Raw genomic sequence first — 26,656 nt, 5'->3', positions numbered from 1 at the left:
TCGCCGGGCCCCGAACGTGTGCAAAAAAACGAAAAGTCCTCTATTTCAACATTTTTTTTTTATGTGAGATACTTTAGTTAACTAGATAGTGAAATAAATAAAAAGGTCCTCAGCTGGGCTGCGTGAAGGCTTCCTATGGCTCCTACTGATTATAAAATAGCTCTGCGTGGCACTCCACTGCCCCTGTCACACCAGTTGTTACCCTGAGTACTTACTTAGGTTTAGTAACAGAGATAGCCAAGGCTAAAGACTTTGGTACCGACGTAAAAAAATTACCCCCATTGCCCAACTTGGGTATATTCTACCTACCATTAAATAATAAGTCAGCTTTAGGTGCCATACTACTTGGGTACTTTCATCATAAATTATTCGATACCTTTTATTACCAAGACCAACCAAATTTTACAGTTAATACACAAGCCTGTATAAAGACATTTTATTCAGTAAATACAGATGTTATTATAAAAAAAAACTAATATCCTACCGGATAATTATCGCGCCCCAATCACGCATACTGCCGAAAAAGCGCAGAGACGGGAAGCGACTGATTGCTTCTTCGGAAGTCTGCGTGTGTTCAACGAGTATAAATAGGTGCTAGTTGCTACGTAATTGCTCTATGTTTTATTATTAAACTTAATTAAATCGAGCTCATTAGTGCAACAGGTTAGAGTGAGACTGGCAATGGGCTTGAACTAAAAAACAAAATATATTTGCATCAATCGAAAACTATTTAGAAAATCATTTCAAAGTATTTGTTGATAAGAATTATAAATGTTTGTTCTACGTTGTATTAATATCGGTATGACACATAAAAACATGTAATTAATAATTGTGTCGGAACAATTGGACACACTCCTGGTAATTCAGTAGCGATCGGCCGCGCGCCGACGCGGCCCACGCCCAGTGTATCTGATTAATGTCTACAATAAACTACTATCGGACGGATAAAAAGTAAGAATGGAATTTTCGTTAGTTTATTTAATACTAGCCTTTGCTCGTAGATCCGCCTGCTTGAAATATATCCTAGGATATAAAAATTCATTGTACTCATTTCCGAGATCAAAACCAGCTTATATATCAATCCAAGATTTGGTCGGTGTGCCAATTTCATAAACATAATAAACATTAGTTTTTTCTAGTGGAGTTGACTACCTAACGTTAAGCTCTTGTCGAAGAATCTTTCACGTTCTACTGTTATAAGTTTAAAAGATTGTAAAGATGTATGTATGGTAATTAGCACATCAAGCATAATATACATATATAATACCCACGCTAATATAAGCTGTTATTTCACATCGGTTGTCTGCTGTAAATATTATCCCGGTGGAAAAACCTAGCTGACATGTTTGAATCACATGAACTTTTAAATAGTATCTAAAATCAAATAAAAACCCTACAGACATAAAAAAAAACGTTTCACATTCACGGAACGTCGGGAGAGAATTATATTATAAAAACCGCGATAAAATCCACAAAATACTTTTATTTCAACGTCTAACATTATTAAACGTACAGATGTAAAAAAATAATGTAAAGTCGACACCAGTGGACAGTGGCCGTGTAACTCGGTAGCGGTGCCACGCCCGGCCTCGCGGTCACCATTATAATAAATGTTCTTTACTATATAATGATATATAATATGAGTCGGTAATAAATACGCCGTTATGTTGAAAGCTTGACTTACGAGATACTGATATATGAGTAATTTTTTATCCTTGCACGGTAAACTAAAGTGGACCTTGTAACAACTATATTGTAGTTTAAATTGAAATATGATGGTATGTAGAAGTGTATAATGGTTGACCCACGGTTAGGTGTCGCTATGATGGGATTTTCAATGTTGCTTACACGTAAGATCCTAAAATCAATACCGTTGGTATGATATAATGATATAGCCAACCCCCCCGAGGCAATTCTTGTGCGCTCGGTCTCCACACCGAATGCACGCCCATGCACGGGGGGACATTATGTCGCGGACCTAGGCATACTATAGGTGATGCCTACACCCCCATGGTTGCAAGTTCACATAGGGGGTCTGACAGGGACTCGTAGAACAGTTCGCCTCCTTTTCCTCTCCGCCCATCCTAGTCTTCCTCTTCCTTCCCTCACACTCCTCTCCCATTCTTCCTTTTTCCCTTTTCCTCCTGGCCCCCGCAGTCGTTAAGCCGGGGGGAACCGGTATACCGTTCGCGGATTCCTCCCCGTGTTGACTGCGGGATCAGCCGCTTAAAAAAAATAATAATAATATAGCCATTCCCACCCTGAGATATTTCTTGTGCGCTCGGTCTCCACACCGAATGCACGCACATGCACGGGGGACCATTTGTCGCGGTCCTCAGTAAAGTGTGTATACCTCATGGTTTACAATCCATATTGAATCCTAAAAGGGCTCGCGTACATTTCCTGGCCATCTCCCCTCCTCTCATCCGAAGAGGGTTCCTTCTTTTTCCCCACTTCCTTCCCAAATCCCAAATATCGCTTTCCAACTTTCCACCAGGCCATTGCAGTCGTTAAGCTGGGTGATTCCAGTATACCGTTCGCCTGTTTCTTCCGGTGTTGACTGCGGAATTCGCCACAAAAAAATAAAAAATATTCCAAAAAAAAATAAAATGTTTCATAATTTACTTCATTTCAACTTACCCTTATATAATGTTCACCCCTACAACAATACGTGGGGTCACTAAAATAAATCGTAAAGCCTTATATTTTATAGACCTCTGCCTGCCATATCCAGTCACAACCATGTCTATGTACAAAACATTTTTCCATTAAACCCGGATTTGCTCTAAGCTATACATCACAGTAATTACTCGGTTCAAGTTTTTTTCATTAATCCGTTAACTGTGCACTTAATTTAGCTTTGCCGTTCGCCGCTGAACACTCGCCAGTTGCAATATGTCGACGTGTTTTTATAAAAAAATGTGACGTTTGACATTTGAAATAAATAGCTTGACGAAGGAAAATTATATAGAAAAATAAGTTTTTTTTTATAATTACGATTTGTGAAAGTCGTCAGAATTGTGCCGGTTTACCTGTTTAGATGCTTACCATCCGACTTAATTTTTTTCCCTGATGCCTCATGATCCCAAGCATTGGGCAATCGACTCAAGGAGAATCTGACTTAAGATCGCGTCTCATTGCAATGAGCTACTTTAGCGGATTGTCACCATAATATTATTATGTTGATGATAATATATTTGATTTTTACTCAATAGTTGAATTGACTCCTCAATAACACTCATTATAAGTATATAAATACCTTTGTATTTAAAAAATCTACTCTATGTATTATCCAATGGCATCTCTAATAAGATTAAATTAAATAGTCCGGTTTATAAAATTAATGTAAGACAACACAGAGAGGTGAATTCTATTTATTTCGGGGAAAACATTTATGCGAATAAAGCCGCAATCAATATGTAACATTACAATAAATGAAATTGTTTTCTCATTCTTTCCAGGTGGAGGAGCCACTCCAACGTCAACGAAATTATTCAGAGAAGAATCCACGTCCACACACATGATATTCCAGTAAGTGTTCACTTGAAACAGAGAATGCTGAGAGGAGATAGATAATAATTATAAAACGTAACCGTTTCCTTTCTTTAATGGTTGATAAAATATAAATTCTTACGAGTTATATAGTTCTGGAGATATTTTTCGCGTTGGTGATTATGTACCACCATGCGTCTTAAAGGCTCAATTGCTGGCTTGCTGTCATAAACAAAAATTTAATAGATGCAATAAAAAAGAAAACAAGCAAATAATTATATCCTAAATCTAACAACCATTAGTTATTTCAGTGTTCAATGAAGAGTTACAAAACGGAGTGTATTTTAAATAAACTGTATCTTAATTTACAGATCAAGCCATCAAGTACCTAAAATTAAAGTGGGACCAGATCTCCGCAGCGCTAGGAAACCAAGACAGCAAGTAAACAGGTAAATAACTTGTAAAAGGTATGGTTAAATGAGTCATCTGTTCCGGAACATAAACTTTAACAGTATAGTATCAGGCTCTTACTAGAAAGCTATGTAACTTATAAAGTTTATACCGAAAGGATTAATTTATTCCAAACACATAATTTTTCTTTTTTTTTTCAGAATTAAACCACCGACAACTCAGATCTCACCGCAACAGACCCCGCAAACGCACCAAACGTCACTCGATCTGTCAAAGAGTTTGACACCTCTCGAAATGTCAAAGTCGTTTCTCCAACCGATATTGCCGTTCGCGCTCCCACCCACACATAAACCTACAGACGTACACATAAAAAACTTTTTACTAAACACGGCACTACAGAACGCATTGACAGGCTCTCTTAACCAATTGACACAAAGGCGCGCGTTTACGAAGACCGTTACAGAGGAATGTTCGAAAGATTACATTAATAATAACAACGAAGAGATGCAGAATCGTAGGAGGCTCCATAAATGCGACGTGGTTGGATGTCACAAGGTGTACACGAAGAGTTCACACCTGAAGGCGCATAAACGGACGCATACCGGTGAGTTTCTTTAAGCGACATCTAGTGGTGAGCGGATGAATTAATTATAAACGTTTTATTGACTGTGAAGATAATGTTCTATAATAATAAAAATGTCTGCTATTGTTGTGTATCACTTACAGTTAAATTTATTTTTATTCATAATATTTAGTAATAACTAGGATCCAACATACTTACTATATCCCAGAACTTGGATATATTTATATGTAACCTGTCAGAAATCACAGAAATGGCTCATAGATGTATTGAAATCAATTGTTAAGATTAAATCTGTATAACATCGCATTAGTATCAACTGTTATGGTTATAATATATGTATAAATAAATTAAAAAAAAAATAAAAAAACGTATAACTATTGCCAACATCCATTGACGACAACTTCCCATCACATGGGCCATGAGGTCGTCTAGCTTCAGAGGAAATTTTTTTTTTTTGGATTCATAGGGGAGAAGCCGTACTCGTGCGGCTGGGCGGGGTGCTCGTGGCGGTTCGCGCGGTCGGACGAGCTGACGCGGCACACGCGCAAGCACACCGGCCACCGACCCTTCACGTGCCCGCTCTGCGCACGCTCCTTCGCGCGCTCCGACCACCTCGGCCTGCACATGCGGCGGCATTGACGTGCGTCACAAGCCTATCTTACTATTACTGTGAATGCGAAAGTTTGTGAAAATGTTTGGATGTTTGTTAGAAGTAAACGTAAAAACAACTGAATGGATTCGGATGAAATTTGGCGCATGAGTAGACCATATCCTGGATTAACACATAGGCTAATTTTTATTTCGGTAACTTGCTCCCATGGAAAAAAATGCCTCCTCTACTATTGAAAGAGATTAGCCTTATTTAGATTATGCCTTTTCTAGGAGTAGGCAAAGATTTTCCAATTTCGTTAGATCACATGTAACAGGACGAGCCTATTGCTGTGTTCCGGGCACAATTCCCGACCCGGGAATCGAATCGAGACCTCAGTACGGTTGCTTGCCGCAACACAGCTACGGCGTCGAGACAGGCGGAGCACAATATTGTAGACTAAAATGTGTTTAATATTTTTTTTTGCATTTGCAGGTACTCCCGGGTTTACTTATCGAGGCTTGATAACCTCAAAATTATAATAAGGGCATTACACTTGTGATTTGTTAATATTTTTGCTCAACAATAATGACAGTAAAAATGACAATATTTATTGATAGAGACTTAATGACGCTTAGCTCTCTCCAGGCTAAACTCTGAATGATGTGTTATCACTGGTAGATTATAGATATTTTAAGATTTATTGATGTTTATTTCATAGTATAGTCATGAGAGAGTATACAGGGTGTTGGATAAAGGTGGTATAAATTACAATAAGTATATTCAAAGTTCATTTACAGTTATTGTTTATGTTAAAAAAACATATAATTTTCTTGATTTCAGAGAAGTTTTTTTTTACTGCAGCAATGAAATAAAATCTAATTTTCAAGACTTGTATAAATTAAGGATTCTACTTTTATGTTTCCCTTTACCAATAAACTGGGAATAATCTTCTCACAGCACACGACATTGTCATGCGTACCACCTTTCTAAAACATCCTATAAATGAGCTTCGAACAGCGCTGAAATAAAAAAAAACGCGTAATACGAAACCGCGTAATTACAATCACGCTTTAGGATACCAAGTATCTTGAATCTAAGGCAATATTATAATCGGTTTGTTTTTATAATATAAAGTCCCCAATGATAATTTGTATGGGTTTGTTCTACACAAAATTGCGCTTTATAGAGCTCATCTTAAGAAACATTTTGCGTCATTACATTTTGCAATAATTTTATCTAAGTAATTTTATGATAGATGTAAGTTTTTTTTAGGTTAGTTTTCATTTTTCTCACAGAGAGGTAATTGACAGTTTCTTTGTACGCTTTTTGAGTTTCTCTTGCAATGCAAACATTTTTTGTGATAATGGAGATTTATTTTTTATCTGAGTTAAAAAAAAACTCAATCGGTGCGAATAAGTCATGAAAAATGGGGAATACTTTGACATGTATCACTAATGACTTCTTCCGCGAATGTTAGACATTGAAATTAAACATGTTTTACGTATTTTATCGCGGTTCTTTTTACTGACGTTTCGAAGATTTTGCAGCACTCATGGTAACAGGGCGGACTGCAGTATTCTTCGTCCGAAAAGTTCACGGAAACTTAAAGAAACGTCAGGAAAAAAAATATACTTAACATGACCCTACGTTTGTTAGCATGGCAAGGGTCGGCTTATACAAACACACCGAACTTCGCAACCCTTAAACAAAAACTTGTTTAACTTCAATGTATCACTAAGACTGGAGCTGAGTGAAACATACAGCAATATATTAGAGAGAAAGAGATAAAAGAATTCATTAGCTTCGCCGGCCAATCCAATGGAAAAGTTGCATAAAATCTTCACTACTTCTAAGGCTGCATGTCATCTAGATTATGGAAACTAATTTGGGGTATATCGTGTTAGACTACCCACCAGTGCCGAAGGGAACTGGACACAACATATAAGTACTAATAATGTGCATATATACGGTTTTGGAAATCTTTCTAATGATAATTATATTTTACATAAATGACGAAAGGGAAGCCGACAAGAATTATGTTGTATGAACCCTTCTCTTACCCACAAGAGCTTCCAACTTGGAAATATGTCTTTAATTATAATTTTCTATTATCACAAAAAAAGGTTTGTATTTAGTTATAATAAAATAGAAATTAAAGGCATTAGATAAACGTAAGGCCAGTAATAATAATACATTTATTAATTTTTTTTATTAGTTGTAATATTTTTTTTTTTAGATTTTACGGAACGTGATGCAAACTGAAATCGTATGTAATTGTATATGATTTTATTTGAAATGTTTAAGCCAGTGTTTAATTAAGAAAAGTGCGCAGGTTAGTGATTTTTTCACTATTTAAATCAGCATAATAATTTTCATTTGGTTTAGATGTCCAAGGTCGAAATAATTTAAGTAAAAAACAATATAATGACTTAAACCAAACTGGATGAAGGTTTTACATTAATTTAATAAAACGGTTCACGTAATCATTAAAATGTGCTGAAGCAAATTTCTAATAAAATACTGCGCTTTAAATCAGTAGTTAGATTATATATAATAATATATTTTTATTTCGGGTATGTTATGTTAGGGGCCCTAACGGATTACATATTTGGGTAATATTGTACGCGTTTAGTGAAACCGCGTATTAGGAGAACACTGCAAGTGAATGATTACTATATTAAGGTATTTTATACCGAATGTGTTCAGTTATGTAATTTTATGAGATAGTGACATGATTATAAAAAAACATTTTGTGGTCACGTAGTATAATGACAGTTTAAAAAATTATTACTGTTTGTAAAAATTATCTTCTATTGTATCCATTTTTCCCCTTAATATTTAATCTATAGATTGAATTGATTTTCTTAGTAAAAGTTCTTGTTCCGTCTCTTATGCAAGAAATTCATTTACTGTTTCTTGTCCATTTTTTCTATGTCACTATTTCACAAAATCAAAACTTGTTAAGGGCATAAAAAAGTAAGTAAAAAAAATATGAAAAAAAAGTTCCGCGATGTCGAAAAAACATACAGGGCATTCGTTGCAATATTAGTGGTTAAAAAACTTTTTTTTTGTCCTATATATTATATTTTTGTACTTAATACTAAAGTATTTTATATTGTTATGATTATGGTTGTTTTATTCTAAATGTTTATGGTTTAGTGTCATTTTCGTAATAGCTAGGTAAGGTAAGATTTAACTATGGGGCCAGTATACCTGAAATTATTAAGTAATATTTTTTTAAGAATACTTGAAGCGTGTACCATTTTTTTTTGTAATTTTCGAGGTTTATAGACATAAAAAAAAGAATAATAATTATTTAAGTATTCAAATTAAATATTTTTCTGAGGCAAAGGTATTACTTATAGAAACCTACTAGAAATGCAAAAAAATAGTACACGACTCAAAACATAACGTATTTTAATTATAAATCAACGGAAAATGTGAAAAAAAAATGGTGATGATTGATCTCAGATTGGTTATTCTATTTCTATGTGTTTATGTAAATTTGATCTCAAAAACTAACATACATACAGCTATCAGTTATGTATTAACCGTAAAATGGGTATATATCCAAATTGTACTAAAATATCGATTTAGTCCAAATTATAATTATAAAAAAATACATTCCTTTTTTGTAGACTGTACCCTAAATTTAATAATTTTTTAGCAATCAATTTCCAAAAAATTATGCCCTTAATTTCTAAAAAGTTAATTTTTATTTTTATGTTTTACCCATTATGTAAATCGCATACAGTGAAAAGTTGATTTTTTGCTCTACCTTTTATTGTCGGTTAGTACATGACTGATTTTAAACCAGTCTATTTTAAATTTATTGTAATTGCAAGCATTTTGCCGGCCAGTAATATATGCAATCCGTGTCGGTTGAGAGATGTCGCTAAGTAAAGCTTTATGGTATCAGTGCGGGTCCAACTTGATGTATTGTGTTTGTTTGAAGATTTTTTTTACGCTGAATGTGATCTATCGCTGCAATGTTCCAACGCAACGGAATAGAGTAGGCACTATTCTATTTTTTTTTTTTTGTATAATAATTTTTTTTTCTTTTATTCTGTTTACCCTGAAGACAAATAAATAGTTTCGATCAAAAGTAAACAGAATTTTATATTTTGTGACTGGTATTTCATAAAACGAGGGAATATCGGCATCATCAGTTAATTAAGGACGGGAAATTGGCAACATCAGTTAATTACTTGTTGGTGGTAGGATTTATTTTATATCCGCTCGGATAGCGACCGCCGTACACAAGGTGTTAAAACCCGCCATAATGGCCCACGAAGTGTGTCGCGTTCCGGGATCAGCCTGTGTATAACCGATTCCAGCAGGCCGGCTTAAATGAGAAGTAAAATAAACATTCATATGGCATCATATTTCATGTCAATAAGATCGAGTTTCGCGTGTTTCGCGCAAATGTCATGTTAGCCGGCTAAGACGCGAACCCGAATGGTTGTGTCTACTGCGGAGCAATCATCTCTTGTCAGTAGACATTTTATTGAACCCCACTCCACTTACCATTGGGGTAATGTCGGACCCTTATAAAAAATACGTTGTATATAGCTCAAACTAAATACATATTGCTATGCTGTCGTGATGTCTCTTAACTGACGGTTAATATTTAAGAAACCTATTTTTTTAATATAAATAACGTAGCTATAGTATACTGTCTAGTGTTCTTAGTTTTTACATATTGATCTTATTGAGAATGAGTTGACGAATTTCGAGATATTAATTTGTTGGTGATGTTGCAAAAAAGGATATGCACGAGACAAGAGTGATGATTTTTGTAGTTTTAAAATTACTTGTAATAATAATATCAGCTCTGTATTATATACTGTCTCACTGCTGAGCACGGGCCTCCTCTACTACTGAGAGGGATAAGGCCTTAGTCCACCACGCTGGCCTAGTGCGGATTTGTGGACGTCACACACCCTTAAAATCCCTACAGAGAACTTCTCAGGTATGCAGGATTCCTCATAATGTTTTCCTTCAACATTACAGCAAGCGATAATTCACAAAGAATATATCTATTTTTTAAAAGTCAGAGGTGTGTGCCCTTGGGATTTAAATCTACGGAAATTCGTCTCGGCAGTCCGTTCCACAACGTACTAGGCTCTCACCGTTCTTTTTATGCTTGATTGAAAATAGAAATAATGTTATGAAAATTTAATTATGTACGTGGTCATTCTTTAGCACCGCGTCTCACACTCAGGACAAAAACTTACAGGTATTTCACACGATTTTCAATTTTGACGGTTGCTATTATTTATTTTAGTTTTTTTTTATAGCTGTTTTTAGCATAGTCTAGACTCCGAGGTCTAGCGTATTTTAATATTTTGCAATATCACTGGTGATTTTCACTGAAATTCGACAATATGGTGCTGGATGAGCTAAATATAATGTTACGAATTATAATGATTCCTATTTTACAGAGAGAGTTTAAGTTCACGTTTGTACCTATTTCGTGTTTTTATATGGCAATAAAGTGTTAAAAGTTGGTGTGTTTATTTTCTTTTAAACCCCCATTTGTGTTTTAAATCAATACTGTACTAAGTGATAGAGTAATTTTTGCAGTTAAAAATAGCAATCAGTAAAATTATTAAACATAAATGAAAATAAAATATACTAAATACTTACTGTAGGCTATAATTTTACTTTTATCCCCTATTATTTTATTCGGACAGAAAATTAAATTTACAAATAAAGTCCAATATTTACATATCTCTTTGATAAAATCCTCTATTAAGAAGATATGTCGTAGCATATAATTCTCTTTGTGTCGTAGTTTGTCAGCCATCAATTAAAACGAAATCAGAAATGACGAACTGATAAAATTGTAAAATAAAAAATGTAAAATATACAAAAATATTTAAATACAAACATGGCGTAAGTACACCGCAATTAATGGCATGTTCTTGATGCTGATTGCATTGTTTTGATAATGTTTTTTTTTATCGCGGCAAAATGAATTTGCCCCATGAGACTCGGACGTCTGAAGCCTCAAGCTCAATTAAAGCATTAAATTTGTTAAGCATATGGGTAGTTCATATTTAATTCGATAGTACAGATTTAAAGGCACGAGTCGTAAGCACACTCATGATTGGTCGGTTTGATTTTCAACACATCGATGTTTCGTGCGATTGTTTCCACTTTCGTCTAATTCATACAGACATAGCTTCCCACACCACTCTTTGTCTGTGCTCATGGCCTTTTCCGTTTATTGAAATGTTGTGTCTCTAAAGTTGCGGTGTGTGCGAGCATTGCCAAGGTCCGGTGAGTCGGGGTGACAGCATCTCCATAAGGGAAGGGTACAGTTATCACAAGGAATGTCACAAATGTTGTAAGTAATTACAATTTATATTACCTATCTAAAGAATAACGAAAATCCTTTTCGCCTGGATATGGTAAAGATGTTTTCATTTCGTAATATTTTCCTGAAAGCATACGTACCTTGTATTCGTCTGAATATGGACCATCGTAGACGTTTTAAAACTCGTAGAAGCAGCTCGCCTCGACCAAACACATTTTTGAGTCATTAACCGTAAGTCTCTATCAGACAGAATGAGTTTCTTTCTGCAAGTTTCTTGAAGCGAGCCTCACCTATCAACACGAAAAAGACTTGCCTTGCCATTGTAATATACAGGGCAACTATTTTACGTCCTTTAGAACGCAAGTGCGTGACGAGTTAATTGAAGCTTAATTCATTCGAAATTAACATTACAGTATACATCATAGAGTATATTTATACTTTACAGTATATTCTACATCTCAGTTTGTTTTCTTAAGACGTATGCAGCGAAACAGATCTGAAAAATGCAGAGATCTTCAAAGGGGTGATATTCTGCTCAAGCTGCTCTCAGCGCATCTTCCAAGGTTGCTCGACGGCGCGACAGACTAAGATCACGCGACCTAGGAGGTCAAGTTCCAGGTTATTATGTTTTTATACATACCTGTTGCCTTATAAAATAGCAGTGCCTAATAGCAGTGCACTTGGTCATAGTCCCAGGCTAGAATACTAGTCTGCCTTCAAGAATGTGGCGTAACAAACACGACACGAAGGTCTAAATCGTTTAAGACTGATTATTGTGATTGGTCGAGAGACGAACGCGTGAGTCACATGTTATTCTCACGACCAATCACAACGAAACGACATGGCGTCTCGTGTCCTGTACTTAGTCACGTTTTAACTTTTAAAGGAGTGGGATAACACATCTTCGGTTAAAACATGCATTTAAAGATTCTGTCCTTTTGTTTTCTCTACTGAGATTGAGTACCATATTTGGATTTAGAAATGTATTATACATACTAATATCTATATTTCTAAGGGTACGACGCTGATATCTCGAGTTGGACATTTAAATTTAGAAAATAATTATCATAATTCAAAGGACCCGGCGCAGGACGCGCCGATCTCCAAAACCCCATCGCGAGAGATTGACAGGCGTCATAGAGCTGGCCGGGTTGGTTGGGTCCACTGGTTCGGAGAGCAAGAGTGTTTCCGATGACCCTAACAAGGCTGCCAGGGGGTAAGTATGGTATTGGACATTATTAGTGATTAGTGTAACATAAAAAAAGCTAGTGATGTTACTTCTACTGAAAATTAGACATATCACGAGCTTTATGCTTAACGAAGATTTCTGTCTATCTATTAATATTTTAACGGTGAAGAACAGCGTGAGGAAACCTACATATATTAGAATTCTCCATAAGCATTTTGAAGAGATGTGAAGTCTACCAACCCACATGAGGCCATCGTGGCGGACTAAGCCCTAAGCCCTCTCAGTTACTACTACCTTCTCTACCGAGGACGCCTGTAGTCAGGAGTGGGCAGTATATAATACAGGGCTGGTATTCTTAGTATTTTTTCCTTTAATAATTTGTATGTTTGTAGCAAAATCGCGTTGTCGACGGAACTTGCCTTGCAAGTCGGGAAGGAGATGTGTATGGTTGGTATCTCATGTGTCGTACAGTTTAATTTTTGTTATTACTTTAATCGTTTATATATAATTTGTATATATAATTCGTATATATAATTTGTATATACAATTCGTATATATAATTTGTATTATAAATGTGCGTACGAATACTATGCAAATATTATGTAGCATATTTATTTTCATTGTAACAATACCTACAATTGGATGTATTTATGTAATTGCAGAGAGCATTCTTCAGTAAATTAAGTGTTCTTAAAATATTGTTTATTTTCAGAATACTGACAATATGAAGAAAAAGAGCGTTGGTAAGAGTATGTTTTGTTTCATAATGCCTCATTTGTGTGTGGTAGATTCAACGTTTTATACTATAAATATAACTATTATAGCAGAAAACGACGATAACGACTAACAGCCGTTTCTATTAAACGATCCCAATCTAAATGTCTAATCCGATTCCGAGTAAAAACCATAATAAGTAAATCGTAATAAGTTATTTGTAAGCATGTCAAAAATACCTTGGGGCTGATTGGTCTCTTTTTTAGATAGATCGAAAGCGTTTGAAATCGTTTATTGAAAATGACTGTAAATGGTAACGTCCCGGCAAATAAATGTATAGAAAAAGAGTGTCGTTTATAACGACTATCGGATATAACATCCAGATTAGGTGATCCCTCCCATGTAGTTATAATCGGTTTCCACTGAATTATTTCTTATGTTTTGCTTCTCAGAAATGGGCACGACAACAGACGTCACTCAAGTGTTGTTGACGCAAATCGAATGTACGGAAATTAAGTAAGTAAAAATTCTATACCATCCTCCTCCAGGATCTCCAGGGTTCCAAGGGAGACTTAACGGGGGTCCACGAAAATTTATCTGGTTTGATAGTAAAGTACTAAAATGTTGGCTTGACTTTACTTATCAATGTAGGCAGATAATATTGTTAGGGGTCGTAAGAGGCAGGGTGGCCCTAACATAACACCCCGCAATGGCTGGGCGGTAGTTATAATGCACTTTTTCTTCGAAAACCTAAAAAAGGTCCATGGGAACCAACAAAATTTTGAAAGAGGTCTAGGAGTAAAAGAAAGTTTGGGAACCTCTGTTTTATACGTTACCTATTATTAATATTGAAATTTGCTTCAAATGACTTTTTTGTTTTGTTACGCAGAAAACCGCCTCCAATACGACATTCGTACAAAAACAGAAAGGAAAAGCCTGTAAGTAAAGTTTTTAATCATTATTACGCTCAGTTTATTCTAAGAGACGATCTTAATAATTTTATTATATTTATGAAGAATAATATAATTTGTTGGTTTAATTTTTCAGAATAAAGTGACCTGCAGTGACCTCAGAATCGCAGGTCAGTAATCTAATTATAGCTTCACTAGAAAATTACAAACCTGTTTTGGGGGCGCCACTTTGATTTTTCGTTTTAAAATTAACGTTGTCAGTACGAAAAATTAGTTTCATATTTTACCACAATATGACGAAATTTAATATTTTCTTTGTAAAACGAGATATAATTATTTAAAAAAATATATTTCTAACTATATTTATTATATATTCATTTAATTCAGAACTGGGTGCCTCCACTGAGATAGCCAATATGGCGCTGAGGAAAAAATCTGAAGTGCCAGTCATTATAAAATCAGAGTAAGTACTTTATTGTACTAAAAGTTTATTAAATTAGAATACAGTAGTAGGGAAAGGGGAAATTTATTCCCCTTGTATCGATACCAGTACCAGTATACCGGCCGTTTTCAATAAATTATTCCAATCGTAAAGTTCGATGCGGTCCTGAGAATAAAGCAAATAAAATATGACATTACTCATTTGTAAGCATGTCAATAAAAACTTTATTTTGATTGGTCCATTTATGCGAGGGATAAAAAAATCGATCGGAATCGTTTATTAAAAAGGGTGGATAGCATTTTCACTTTATCTTTATCTCATTTACGTAAGTTATCTGATAATGATTAACTCTATCCCTTGAGCCGCTATTATATCGTTTGACAGTATTCTAGAGAGTTATAACTTTTCAGATCTCGTCTACACCGCGAAGAGTCCATCAGTTTGTCCATGTTGAAGCAAGAATCAGGTTAATATTTCAGTAACAAAATTTTACAAATGTGTAGGGAGTTGGGGGAGGAGGGACTGGTGTTTAACCTAGTTTCAAAAAAAGAACTCGATCCTTAGCAAAGAGAAAAAGATTGTACATAGAAACCCCGTCTATCTATACTTAATTTTTATTAGTTTGTATTATTGTATTTTATTGTTTGTATGCTTTATTCTTTTAGTTAACAGTATTAACTTTTTTTTCTGTAATTGTCAAAGGTCTAGATGGCTCTGGCACCTTAAAATTAAATTTTATTATATTGTTTATATTTTAGATATATCAGGTGACGTTAATGAAGAGTGGACCGGTTCTGCGTACAGTACGCTTCGGGATTCTTCTACAAGGTATGATGTACTATATATGAAGCTGAGTTTTAGAATGGCCAAACTAAATTTTGTGCGAAATATTGTTTATTTTCCAAAATATTCTTACATAATATATACAATGTATATTTAAATAATGATAGACAGTCTCCTACGCAAGTTTTCTTTCCTACAGAGGTTAAGGTTGTTGCCCTTGCTGCTACATCCTAAAAATCCAACTTGAACGCCATCATGCCCTTTACTCTTTTTAGATGTATGAGGTGAAGACACCCACATTTCGTCAGTTATGTTAGGCCCCATATAATAAAGGGCGAGACTGGGGTCATTTACCAGGCACAATTTCAGAATCAGAGCGGATACTGAACAGAAATCTCTAATCAGCATCTATTTGCAGACCCCTAATGGACAGACGCATCGGTAGCATTCTGAAGCTTCCTTATAAATGCTGTAAGTAATAAATTTCAATAATCGAGACTATCGATAATTTTAATATTGTTTTTTTTTTTATTTAATTAAATCTATATGTGCTTGCTTTTGAAATTTAAATACGATAAATATTTCTCTGTATTGCATAATCTATATATGCGTTAGTTTTGCAAGTATTTATCTATTTACGATATTTTCACTCATTAATATTGTTTCAGTTAAAAAGAATATATTGAATAGAAGTTCTCTGATCAGCGTCCTAATATCAAATAGTTCCAGCGAACAGGAAAAGATGTGAGTTTTCAATCTATTAACAGTTAAATCAAACGATTTCGCCCCCTATTATGTGGAAGAGCAAAGCTTATTTCCTATTGAACACAAGGGAGTAAGAATCTAAATTGTCAAACAAACAAAATATATACAATAAGGATGTTCAATTTAAATTAGGCCCCGATTCCAAAAAACATATAAACACAAAAACACGACTTGGAAAGAAAATTATATTACTTGTGTGTAGTTTTTTTTTTTATTGTAGTGGTTTTCAATGCTTTTTTTCTTTTATTGTTTTATTTAATAATTTAATAGGCGGCGAGTATGGATGTGATGCTCAGCTACCTACTTTTGAACGGGAAAAAGGAGTTATGCGATGTTTATGAAATTGTTGAATTTTAAACTTTATTTCAGGCGAATAGCGAACAAATTAAGAATTCTATTTCAAGAGGAAATACTCGATCATCAACGTAAGTGATTCTTACTGCAAATGGCGGATCAAGAACTAAGCTATGTCTATAAAGAATACCACATAGAACACAGCCTACTTTACATAGTTTACATTCTACACAAAAGTATGAAAAAATATCACAGCTATTTTCTATTATTATTTTTTTATTATATTTCGATTACCAACAATAGTCACATTAGAACATTTACAATAAGAATATACAAATGTAAATCAAGCTAAATGCACAACCACACTAAGGTAATCACAGCATATTCTAGCTAAGAGTGTAGTTATTAACAAAGTGTAAGTAGATTGTTTTATAATACGTGGCCTTTTTTGTCAAAATGTGTATCAATAAGGTTAGCACAGTCGTTCAAAATTTTACATAACCGCTGGAATTATGCTGGCCTGCTTATAGTAGCTATTAGGTATGTACGCCGGTTTATCCTGAAGCAAAAGTTCTCCACATAAATTTATATTGTTTGTAGGTCGTGGCATGAAAAGTTTGTATTCGACGATAAATAGGCGAAAAACACCCTACAGAATGGGATGGTAAGTCACGAAGTTGAAGTAATAATATATTGACCTAAAAAAAACCTTATTTTGCTGCTATGGATCGGCGTGCCTTCGATCTAATACTGTTGTGTTTCAGATAGTCACTATTGTTATTGTGTATTATGAAGTTTATCACGTGAGGTCAGGGGGCCCTATTCCGTCTACGGGGGTATATCCGTCTTTTTGCAATAACGGGCGTTCTAATCGAAGGACAGCTTTGATAGTCATATAGGTTAATAGGGGATTTTTGACTCTCTTACCATTAGGGCTGTCGAAGCTGTCCTTTGGATAGAACGCCCGTAATTGAAAAAGATGGATATACCCGCATAGACAGAAAAGGGCTCCCCGACCTCAATGATTACTTAAGTCATTTTGATGTTGTTACTCATTATTGAAATTTGATTTCAGGTTAAATTTAATGATGAAGATATCTCATACTATGTTGTAAGTGATAAATTAACTACAAAAGAAAGTAACTTTACTACTTATACAAAAGGAAAATAATTTACTTTACGATATTTTTTATTGTTCACAGACAAAATGAAACAAAACATCACAAAAGGTAAGTGTCTACGCTATTCTTTTCTAGGACCTCCGATTCTAGTAAAAGAATTAAAATCAGCAAGGTCGCGTATTCGATGTCATGCTTGATGAAAGCCTAAGTCTTCATTTGCCAAGGCGGTAAATGTCCGACAAGCCAACAGTCGGTCAACTAAACATTATTTGCGTGGCTTCTCCAAAGTTAAGAGTAAAAATTATAAAACCTCTTCTTTTTTAAGTCATAAAAAAGTCCCCCATAATTTACAATTGATTTTTACCGACCGTTTTCAATAGACGATCCCAATCTCAATCTTTGATCCGATCTCTTGAATAAACCAATCATAATAAGTCGTTTATAAGCATGTCAAAACATTTTGTTCTGATTGGTCCATTTTCGCGATAGATTAATAAAGTGATTGGGACGATGTTTTATACGTAAAGGTTAGAGAATTACGATCAAGGATTTGATCAAGTACATCCGTTCTCATTGTTTCTAGATGTAAACACTTCAGGAGGTCTCATAGCTACCGCTGCATGAGAGCGAAAGTTATGCGTCTCGCCGGACCCACTAAAAGCGAGTAAGTATATTTGTATGAAAAGCGCTGACAATCTAATTGGGTGTGAAACAGACTGTGGAGACGTGTCCGCAGGTTCAAAAGGTAAGGACCTTCGACTTTTCTAAAGTTATGTGTGTTTTTTGTAGGTTGGCCGAGTTTAGAGAAAAGGTCAAGAATGCTATGGCACCGGACTTCGTCAAGAATCTCATAGCTTACAGTGAGTCATTTGACAATAATCTCCTTAGAATGAAACGTTTTTAACAATGTATCAGTGGCGAAGTGTCCATACAACCGGATTCCTATCGTCTTCCCTTTTAGGTTTGTCTTAGTTTTTGCTTTCTGTTAAAATGGCAGCGATATGTTATCTAATGCAATTTTTTTGTGGGGTTACCTTTTGATATATTTCAGCATTCGCCACTGCAATGTATCACTGTTTCATAATAGCTACCTCGATTAATTCGATGGAAAATGATTAAGTTAATCAACGGTTAAAATGTTCAACTTATGACGCAAAATATATTTTTCAGACAAGAGATACGCCATAATGATGTCGAAGGCTTGCGGCAGTGACGCGCACGACGGCGAGTCCATCAGGAAACATTTGCAGAAACTAGTCAAATAACTAATACACATCACAACATAACTTGGTTTTATTTACCGCCGTATCCAATAAACGATTATATTAGCTTTTGTCAAAGTATTAATGAACCAATCACAACTAACACCCATATACACAAACAATACTATGAAGACTCACAGTGCACTCAACGCACGCACGCATAGTATCGGCAATTTCATAGATTTCTTTGGCTTTCTTCGGTATTGTTTATCTTACAGCCAACTGAAGTAAAAGTGTATCTCAATATTAGCAAATTACAGCGCCCATATGCACAGCATAAACTGTCACTCCGAAAGCACTGAAATCAGACTTATTATCACAGCATTTTTTTTTTTTTTTTTTTTTTTTTTTTTGTGGGACTTTACGCCCCACTCTCGGTCCCCCTATCCAGGACAAGGGTTATTTTTTGGCATTTTTTTCTTTTTAATTTATTAATTTTATTACATTTTTTTCGAGTTTATACATATATCTATTTATCTCTAATATTATCTTATATATATTCTTAATCTATTTATCTTATATTTACGGCTTATTCTAATTGCTAATATTATATATATCATTATATATACATTTAGCAATTCTTATTTCTACTTATTTCTATTATTTATCTTACGTACTATTTCCTTACAGTAACTTAAAAACTATCTATTTTATGTCTATCGCCAATGATCTTATTTATATTGTCTATTTTTAAACTTATGTCTAATTCAATCTCCAGATCGTATCTTTCCACTGCGTGGATGGGACACTCGAGCAGGAGATGTGGGACCGTTTCCTGAACGTCAGGGTCACATTATCACAGCATTACTCCGTACTTAGCTAAGTAACGTTTGTGAATACGGGCTTAAGATTTTTTTTACTTGCTTACAAATACTTATTCTGATTGGGTTTTACGTTTATACTTTCACTTAACGCTTCAGATCTAATATCTGCAAACTAAGGTCCTTACGAAACTTAATAATACTGACAATCATAATTCTTCTATTCACATCATATCAGAAGGCATCAGTTTCTTCTTCGTCCGAGTCGGAGTCTATTCTCTTAGACCTGCACCTGGCGAAGGTTCCTCGCCTCCAAAGCAGGACTAGCACAAGCACTAACGGAAAAGTTACGAATATGCCTGAAATGAGAAAAACAGAATCTTACAAATCGTTTATTGGTAATATCTAATATGTATAGAAACTTCCGAGTCGCTTATTTGGTGATATCTAATCTGTATTTATGACCAAAGAAATAATAAGGATTTTGTTGCTAAAAATATCAACCCTGTATTATTTCTGTCATGGGCACATGCCTTCTCTACTACTGAGAGGTGTTAGACCTTACTTCTACCACGCTGGCCTAGTGCGGATTGTTAGACTTCACACACCCTCAAAATTTCTTATAGCAAACTCCTCAGGTATGCAGGTTACCCCACGATGTTTTCCCTCACTGTTAAAGCAAGTTTTGTTGCTATTAAGGTTAAAATAAGTAAATACTTTAAAAAATATTATACCTTGATGCTTGACCGCAGAATAATACCATATGCAAAGACGATAATGGTAAGATTGTCCCAGGTAGACCGCCACATACGAGACACATCTAGAATATTCTAATTCATTTCGGATTTGTGCTTGATGAAGTTTTTACCATCTTCTCTCTTCTTTCTAATTTTATTATTCTTTCAACTTACCTATCATAATTCCAAGCAGTATAGCCATATCAGGCGCAGGCAACAAATTTAGCTCCTGATCTGGACACGGCAGTATTTTGGAAGAATTGTTTAGCTGCATGAATGAAACGCCCTTCATCTCTTTGGGTTTCTTGCAGCTAAAATAACAAATTGATATAAATTATTCACTTACTTTTTATTTAAGGATATCTCTTGACCATCAACTACAATATTAACTTATTTTTTTTCGTTGTCGCAATGCTTTGGTATTTGTTCACCATTGAAAGTGCCTCCTAAGTTCAAAAAATTCAATTGTACAGAATTATTATCATCAGGTGAAGGAAGTTCCTACACATAAGACCACTCTAAGGAGCATAATCAAACATCATTTCAATACATAAAAAGTAGGAAGGAGAGTCTATGAAGAAAGACGAAAACCAACAAAACTTTAACACTAATTAAATACTCACATCATATTCGGTAAAGTACCGTTTGATGGAGAAGACCTGATTAAGGGAACCAAGACATCCACAATCCACTGGTTACTGCAGTCGCATAAGTAAGGGTTGTTGCTAAAATCAAACCTGGAGAGTAGGTCCCAACGCTCCAGGTATCCTGAGTAGATTCTTGATAAATTGTTGTTGTTAAGGTATAACTGAAAAAGGTAATATCGGAAGTTTTACAAATAGGTGCTAGTGGAATGGAACATTATATTTTATTAACCCCCAAACCAAAAGCCTGAGTATTTGTGTATATACATATATTATTAAACATTCAAACGAATGGACCGATTTCGATGCGGTTTTTAATCCCTAACATAATGGTCACGAATTTCTTTCTATGATGCCGCCATGGTGGTTTGTTTTAACAAGTCGTGTTTAATCAGCTAGGGAGTTTTTCTGTGAGTTGGCAGAATACAAGCGACTTGTAAGATATCTCTTGTTGGTTAATAAAATATCTTTAATACCAAACGAATCTCATGATAATTTATTAATTCAATGACAAATAAAGAACATGACAACACATTATAAAAAGAGAACATTAAAAAGAAAACTACCAATAAACCTACTTACTTAAAATAATAAAACATTACACACCTCCACACTAAATTAACAATAAGCATTATTTCAGCGGAAACAATAAATCTTTTAAATCTGGCAATTGTCAATGCCAAGCCTTTTAATAGGCTTACGCTCGCGTTTGGGCCTGGGTTCACGGGGGGCGACAACAGACTCAGTACCGGGCGCCGTTTGTGCTGACGTTTTAGCAGGAGTGTCAGTCGTAGCAATGCCCGCTCCTGTCGACGTCCCCACTGTAGGCATTTCCTTGACACCTGTGCCCCTAGTCTCATCTGCTACTATAACGGGCGTCGATCTTTCGGATCCAACACCTTGGCTAGGAATACTTGGTACCTTTGGGAACACGCATGAACTCATTAACCGTAGACCTACGCTTTCGAGTTTGTGAAACAAGGCTTCAAGCGCTATTAAATGTAACTTCCTTGTATTACCTGTGACGATTATATCGTCACAAAAACATTGAACATTGGGAATACCCTTTATGACATCGCACATAATTCTTTGGAATATACCGCTACTAGACGACAAGCCAAAGACCAAACGATTATACTTAAATAACCCCTTATGTGTGTTAACTACAGTGAACATTTTTGATTCTTCCGTGAGACAGATTTGATTGTATGCTTGTGACAGGTCAATCTTAGAAAATTCCTCACACATACCATAAAGAACATGACAACACATTATAAAAAGAGAACATTAAAAAGAAAACTACCAATAAACCTACTTACTTAAAATAATAAAACATTACAGTTAACATTGAAGATTTGCAATAGAGTAAGACTGATATACCTACCTCTCGTAGTGGAGGCCACATTTCTTGCTCTGTGTGCTCTTCAGTCCACACCAGGAATCCATCCTCTAGCAGACTCAGCCTTTGATTGAAGGACAGGTCCAGAACTTCCAGGTTCGATAGCCCACTTAGAGCTCCATCTGTTACTGTCTGGAGTTTTGCTAACTGATTTAGATGCAACTCCTTTAACTTCTTGAGGTTTGATATGGGGCTGAAAGGAAAAACTCTACTATATATTTCTTCTTATTTTAAACTAAGATTACAAAATTGCCTTAATAGCGTAGTAGTATTATATAACGACTACACTGCTGAGGGCTCGCGTTCGATTCCCGGTTCAGGAAAAGTGAAATTTGGTTTTTCTACTCGAATTTGTGCCTGATACAGCGATAGGCTCGCCCCCATCATGAAACGAAATATACGGTGGAAAACTAGTGCAACAGTTGCGCCTCGGCATACCCCTTGCGGATTAAATGCGCGAGTGTGTGTGTGTACAAAAAATTTAATAGTCTTATTAGACGTTACCATCCAGCTCGTCAACACGTCATAATGAAGACAGACTTATCGAATACCAACGTCTATACTTTGCGTCTCTCGTTACTCGTTACTCGCGTACTGGCTATTTTATACCAACTTGCCTGGGTGTGTGTCGGCTGCTCCCAGAGCATGACATTGGATTGACTTAATTTTAACTACGTATTCTTTTATACGTTTATGTCAAACTTACCTACTCTCATTAAAAATTTCTATAGGGTTTCGGCTGAAATCTAAATATTCCAGATTGATAGCTTCTCCTAAAGATAAAGGGACCGTAGTGAATTTGTTATTGCTTAGATCCAAGCGCTTTAAGCGATGTTGTCTCCTGAATATTCCTGCTGGAAGAGTCTCCAGTTTACAGCCATTTAAGTTTAATTCCTGAAATAATCATTATGCAAAACATCAATGGTATCTAAGGAGTATGTATTAACTTTTCAATAACAATAATATGTATTTTTTCATAACGTATAAATAATTGTGACATAAATACTTTGACAAATTCTAATATTTTACTTTTAAAAGAAATTGTAATTTTGCATACCACCTTATAGTTAAATGTGGTAGCTCTAAAGTATCATAATATGTCGTCAATTGTTTTATTTCCATAACGTTTATTAATTAATATAGTTATTTTATAATATATTATCTCATTTAATATCTGTGTCTCATGAACACCCGTTTGTTTTTCATGTACAGTAACTGATGTAGGGTTACAGTATAGTAAACTTAGACACTTACATATTATACCTATAAATATAAAATATTAAATATTTTATGAAAAATTACCCTTAGATCCTCCAAATCAGTTATAGCACCCATCGTTACCTGGTCGATGTAGCCCAGTGGATTACCACTCAAGTCCAAAGTTGTAAGATCTGACATGAAGACAAAGACGTCTTGCGCCAGAGAATGAATATCGTTGTTAGCTAGACTTAAATACCGGAGTTTGAAGAATGGTAGGAAGCCGACTTTTGAATCCATAATGCCCTGGAAAGTTTCCAATAAATCTGGGTTAGTCGCTGTTTCCTAAGATTATTATCTTCTGATTATAATGTGATAGAAACAATACTACGTCATGACGGGCACAAATTAAAATTATTTGCAACGCACCTGCACGTGTTTTAGACTATGATCAAAATATAGGTTCTTATTCACAAGTAAAGGACGATAGCTGGTGTTCTAAATGTTTAATAATTTCGATAACTCACCACAAAAACTCTTTTGTTAACAGAAGAAGAAACAAGCCTATTTCCACTCAGATCCAAACTCACTAACTCCGTCAAATAGCTGAACGTAGTTGCCTCAATGCTTTCGATCTTACAATTAGATACATTGAGGTATTTTAGAGTTGTTAAATTCGAAATACGAGTAAGGGTTGTAAATGGATTTTGGCTTAGATCAACTGATAATGGCTCAAAGTCTATAAGACCTGAAATTAAAAAGTCTTTGGTACAAAAAATATATTATTTTGAAGTCGGAAACCTGGAAGGAAAAGTCTTGTCACAGTTTTTTTATGCTTCCGATAGTTTTTATATTATTCAAGTTGCATTATACTGTATTTTTGTAGTAGTAAAGTGAGGCCGAATTTTTTTCAACAGTGTGTAAGAGCGTTCCTCTGTACGCTCAAGCAAAGATTCAGTTCTCGATAACTTTAAGATTACTGAAACCGGTAAAGTAAGATTTCTCGTTCATAACTTTGAATCTTAAATTGATTAATTAATAGAACTATATTAGTGTAGTAATGATATTAGCAATGTATTATATACTATCCCACCGTTGGGCATGGGCCTCCTCTACTACTGAGAGTGATCAGGCTTTTGTCCGCCACGCTGACCTTTTTCAGATTTGTAGACATCACATATCCTCAAAAGTCTCATAGTCTCTTCTCAGGTTAGCAGATTTCCTCGCGAAATTCTCTTTCACCGTTTGAGCAAACGATAATTTAACAAAAATACACAAATAACTTCAGAAAAGTCAGAAGTGCGTGCTATAGGGTTTTAAACCTGCGGATATTTGTCCCAATAGTCCGTTCAATATGATACTTAATATGCGACTACTTAAATATATGAATTAAAATATCTTACCATCCCAATCTGTCATTGTGAATGCAGTCCCCAAATTATTATTACTACAATCCACCTCCCTATCTCTGCATACGCAAACCTCGCAAATCACATTTGTAATAACTTCTACCTCTGTCGTTTCTACTACTTTTGTCTCTTCTGTCGAAATGTTATTAATTTCCGTAGAAATGCTTGCTTTGGTGGCTTTATGAGTATCTTCTAAATCGGGTTCTTTTTTAGTTTCCATCGTCGATACAACTTCCGTGATTGTGGGGTCGGTCGTTCCCAAAACTGCTGTCTTCGATGCTTCTAAATCGAGGTCTGTTTGAGTTTCCTTTATCTGTTTATTATCTGTAATTTTGTTGTCTGTTGATCCCTTGACTACTGTAGGTGTAATTTTCGGTGCTTCTATTGCAGTTTCAGTTGCATCTTCTACTTTGTCTGAAGCTTTAATTACTTCCGTAATATCTTCAACTGTTTTTGAAGATATATTGAATATCGATTTAGTTTCAATTGATTCTCTAGTTACTGCGAGGTCATTATTTGAATCTGTAGTGTTTATTACTAGAGAATCAGTAATTTCGATTTTCGGAACTACTGTATTCATTACTTCTAATGGGTTTATCGTTACATCTTGTGTATTGTACAGAGTTTCAGTTGCCTCCGTTGTATTCAGTTTTGTTTTTTCTTTCAAGATTGTACTATTTATTGTCCTTCTCTCTAAAAAATGAAATTATTTTACTATAATTCCATAGTTGAAATATATTGTATATAGTATATTGCAAACCAAGTTTAAAGAAAGTAAACCAAAATCTCGACATTTTCCATTACTTTTCTGTAGGAACGGTTTACTAAAGCTACAGGGTTAAAAAAAATATCTCATCAAAAATAATTTCGATTTTTAGGTTTTACATCAATAACTTCTCAAGGTACACTATTTATTTGTATAGGACAAAATTATTTACATAGCTCTACTTTTCTATATCTTAACCTCACCATAATTGCCTGGTATAGAACGTCCACAGTCAGCTTTTACATAACTAAGAAAGTTTTAATCAAATATGATTTCATATTAGTATTTAACTGTATATGGAAACAGGGACAATAATTAAATAATTTGTAACAAAATATTTATGTTCACGCGAATGTTAACATTGAAATAATATATTTTTATGGACTTTATCGCGGTCTTTAATATTATAATTTTCTTCCAACGTTTCGAAGACTTTGCAGCCTTCGTGGTCACTTGTTACTGTTCTGAGATCTGAAGTGTGACGTCAGGAAAATATTTATATTAAAAAAACCACGATAAAATCCGTAAAATAATTATATTTAAAAAAACTTAAACAAGATAACTTACCAGTATTAACAACACACAAATTACAAATTGCAAGAGAAAAATATATTAAAACGTTCATTTTGCCAATCAAAATCATGAACACTTGTGATCAAGTTAAAGTTCCATTAATAACCTTGAAATCTCGTAATTTAAATAGAACACAACTCACAAATAATGTAGACTTTGACTTATACAATTTTAATCTTAAATTTACAATTCACTAGGTCTATTTTAACTATGTAAAAATTTTGATGTCATGTCACTAATTATAGAACACTTCCTAATGCTGTTAGGGGTCTACATCCAAACTTCATAC

The 26,656-nt window shown here is 34.8% G+C and overlaps 3 protein-coding genes across 4 annotated transcripts in view; 2 read left to right on the top strand and 1 right to left on the bottom strand.

Annotated features, from left to right (window-relative positions):
* Positions 1 to 10,589, top strand: part of LOC119191044 (Krueppel-like factor 3) — a 52,517-nt gene extending 41,928 nt beyond the window's left edge. Inside the window, exons 6-10 of one of the 2 annotated variants that reach the window (XM_037444812.1) lie at positions 3,462 to 3,531; positions 3,864 to 3,941; positions 4,104 to 4,507; positions 4,953 to 5,126; positions 5,571 to 10,589. In XM_037444812.1, coding sequence (XP_037300709.1) covers positions 3,462 to 3,531; positions 3,864 to 3,941; positions 4,104 to 4,507; positions 4,953 to 5,125 — 725 coding nt within the window. In that variant the 3' untranslated portion in view covers position 5,126; positions 5,571 to 10,589. The remainder of the gene's footprint in view (positions 1 to 3,461; positions 3,532 to 3,863; positions 3,942 to 4,103; positions 4,508 to 4,952; positions 5,127 to 5,570) is intronic. The other variant, XM_037444813.1, reaches the window with a different exon arrangement.
* A 263-nt stretch (positions 10,590 to 10,852) lies between these two features.
* On the top strand, positions 10,853 to 18,905 carry LOC115456194. Its single transcript, XM_037444863.1, has 21 exons — positions 10,853 to 10,976; positions 11,333 to 11,430; positions 11,877 to 12,018; positions 12,479 to 12,616; positions 12,982 to 13,036; positions 13,302 to 13,332; positions 13,756 to 13,819; positions 14,193 to 14,241; positions 14,351 to 14,384; positions 14,602 to 14,677; positions 15,067 to 15,122; positions 15,415 to 15,484; positions 15,858 to 15,910; positions 16,108 to 16,183; positions 16,574 to 16,629; positions 17,099 to 17,162; positions 17,574 to 17,609; positions 17,701 to 17,727; positions 18,203 to 18,283; positions 18,409 to 18,479; positions 18,790 to 18,905. Exons 1-21 carry the CDS (start codon positions 10,972 to 10,974, stop codon positions 18,882 to 18,884), a joined length of 1,377 nt encoding a protein of 458 aa, XP_037300760.1. The 5' UTR covers positions 10,853 to 10,971; the 3' UTR covers positions 18,885 to 18,905.
* Positions 18,906 to 19,548: 643 nt separating this feature from the next.
* LOC115456193 (leucine-rich repeat neuronal protein 1) lies at positions 19,549 to 26,656 on the bottom strand. Its single transcript, XM_037444862.1, has 9 exons — positions 26,362 to 26,656; positions 25,023 to 25,721; positions 24,147 to 24,367; positions 23,725 to 23,925; positions 23,129 to 23,316; positions 22,408 to 22,615; positions 21,003 to 21,187; positions 20,554 to 20,690; positions 19,549 to 20,001 (listed from the first exon to the last, which is right to left on the bottom strand). The coding sequence occupies exons 1-9, from the start codon at positions 26,435 to 26,437 to the stop codon at positions 19,877 to 19,879; spliced, it is 2,040 nt and encodes a 679-aa protein (XP_037300759.1). The 5' UTR covers positions 26,438 to 26,656; the 3' UTR covers positions 19,549 to 19,876.

This window comes from Manduca sexta, chromosome 28 (assembly GCF_014839805.1).
Source record: "Manduca sexta isolate Smith_Timp_Sample1 chromosome 28, JHU_Msex_v1.0, whole genome shotgun sequence".
NCBI lineage: Eukaryota > Metazoa > Arthropoda > Insecta > Lepidoptera > Sphingidae > Manduca > Manduca sexta.
Note: the sequence above shows the minus strand (reverse complement) of the source record. Positions and strands in the feature narration are given on the sequence as shown.

What these genes read in the sequence shown, in the direction of transcription:
- LOC115456194 (XM_037444863.1), top strand. An exon ending in ATCGAATGTACGGAAATTAA is followed by an intron (nt 13,820 to 14,192) that starts GTAAGTAAAAAT and finishes TTTGTTACGCAG; the next exon opens with AAAACCGCCTCCAATACGAC. An exon ending in ACACCCTACAGAATGGGATG is followed by an intron (nt 17,163 to 17,573) that starts GTAAGTCACGAA and finishes ATTTGATTTCAG; the next exon opens with GTTAAATTTAATGATGAAGA.
- LOC115456193 (XM_037444862.1), bottom strand. Translation starts at nt 26,437, where the DNA reads ATGATTTTGATTGGCAAAATGAACGTTTTAATATATTTTTCTCTTGCA. An exon ending in TTTGTGTGTTGTTAATACTG is followed by an intron (nt 25,722 to 26,361) that starts GTAAGTTATCTT and finishes TTCATTTTTTAG; the next exon opens with AGAGAAGGACAATAAATAGT. An exon ending in TTAACAAAAGAGTTTTTGTG is followed by an intron (nt 23,926 to 24,146) that starts GTGAGTTATCGA and finishes GAAACTTTCCAG; the next exon opens with GGCATTATGGATTCAAAAGT.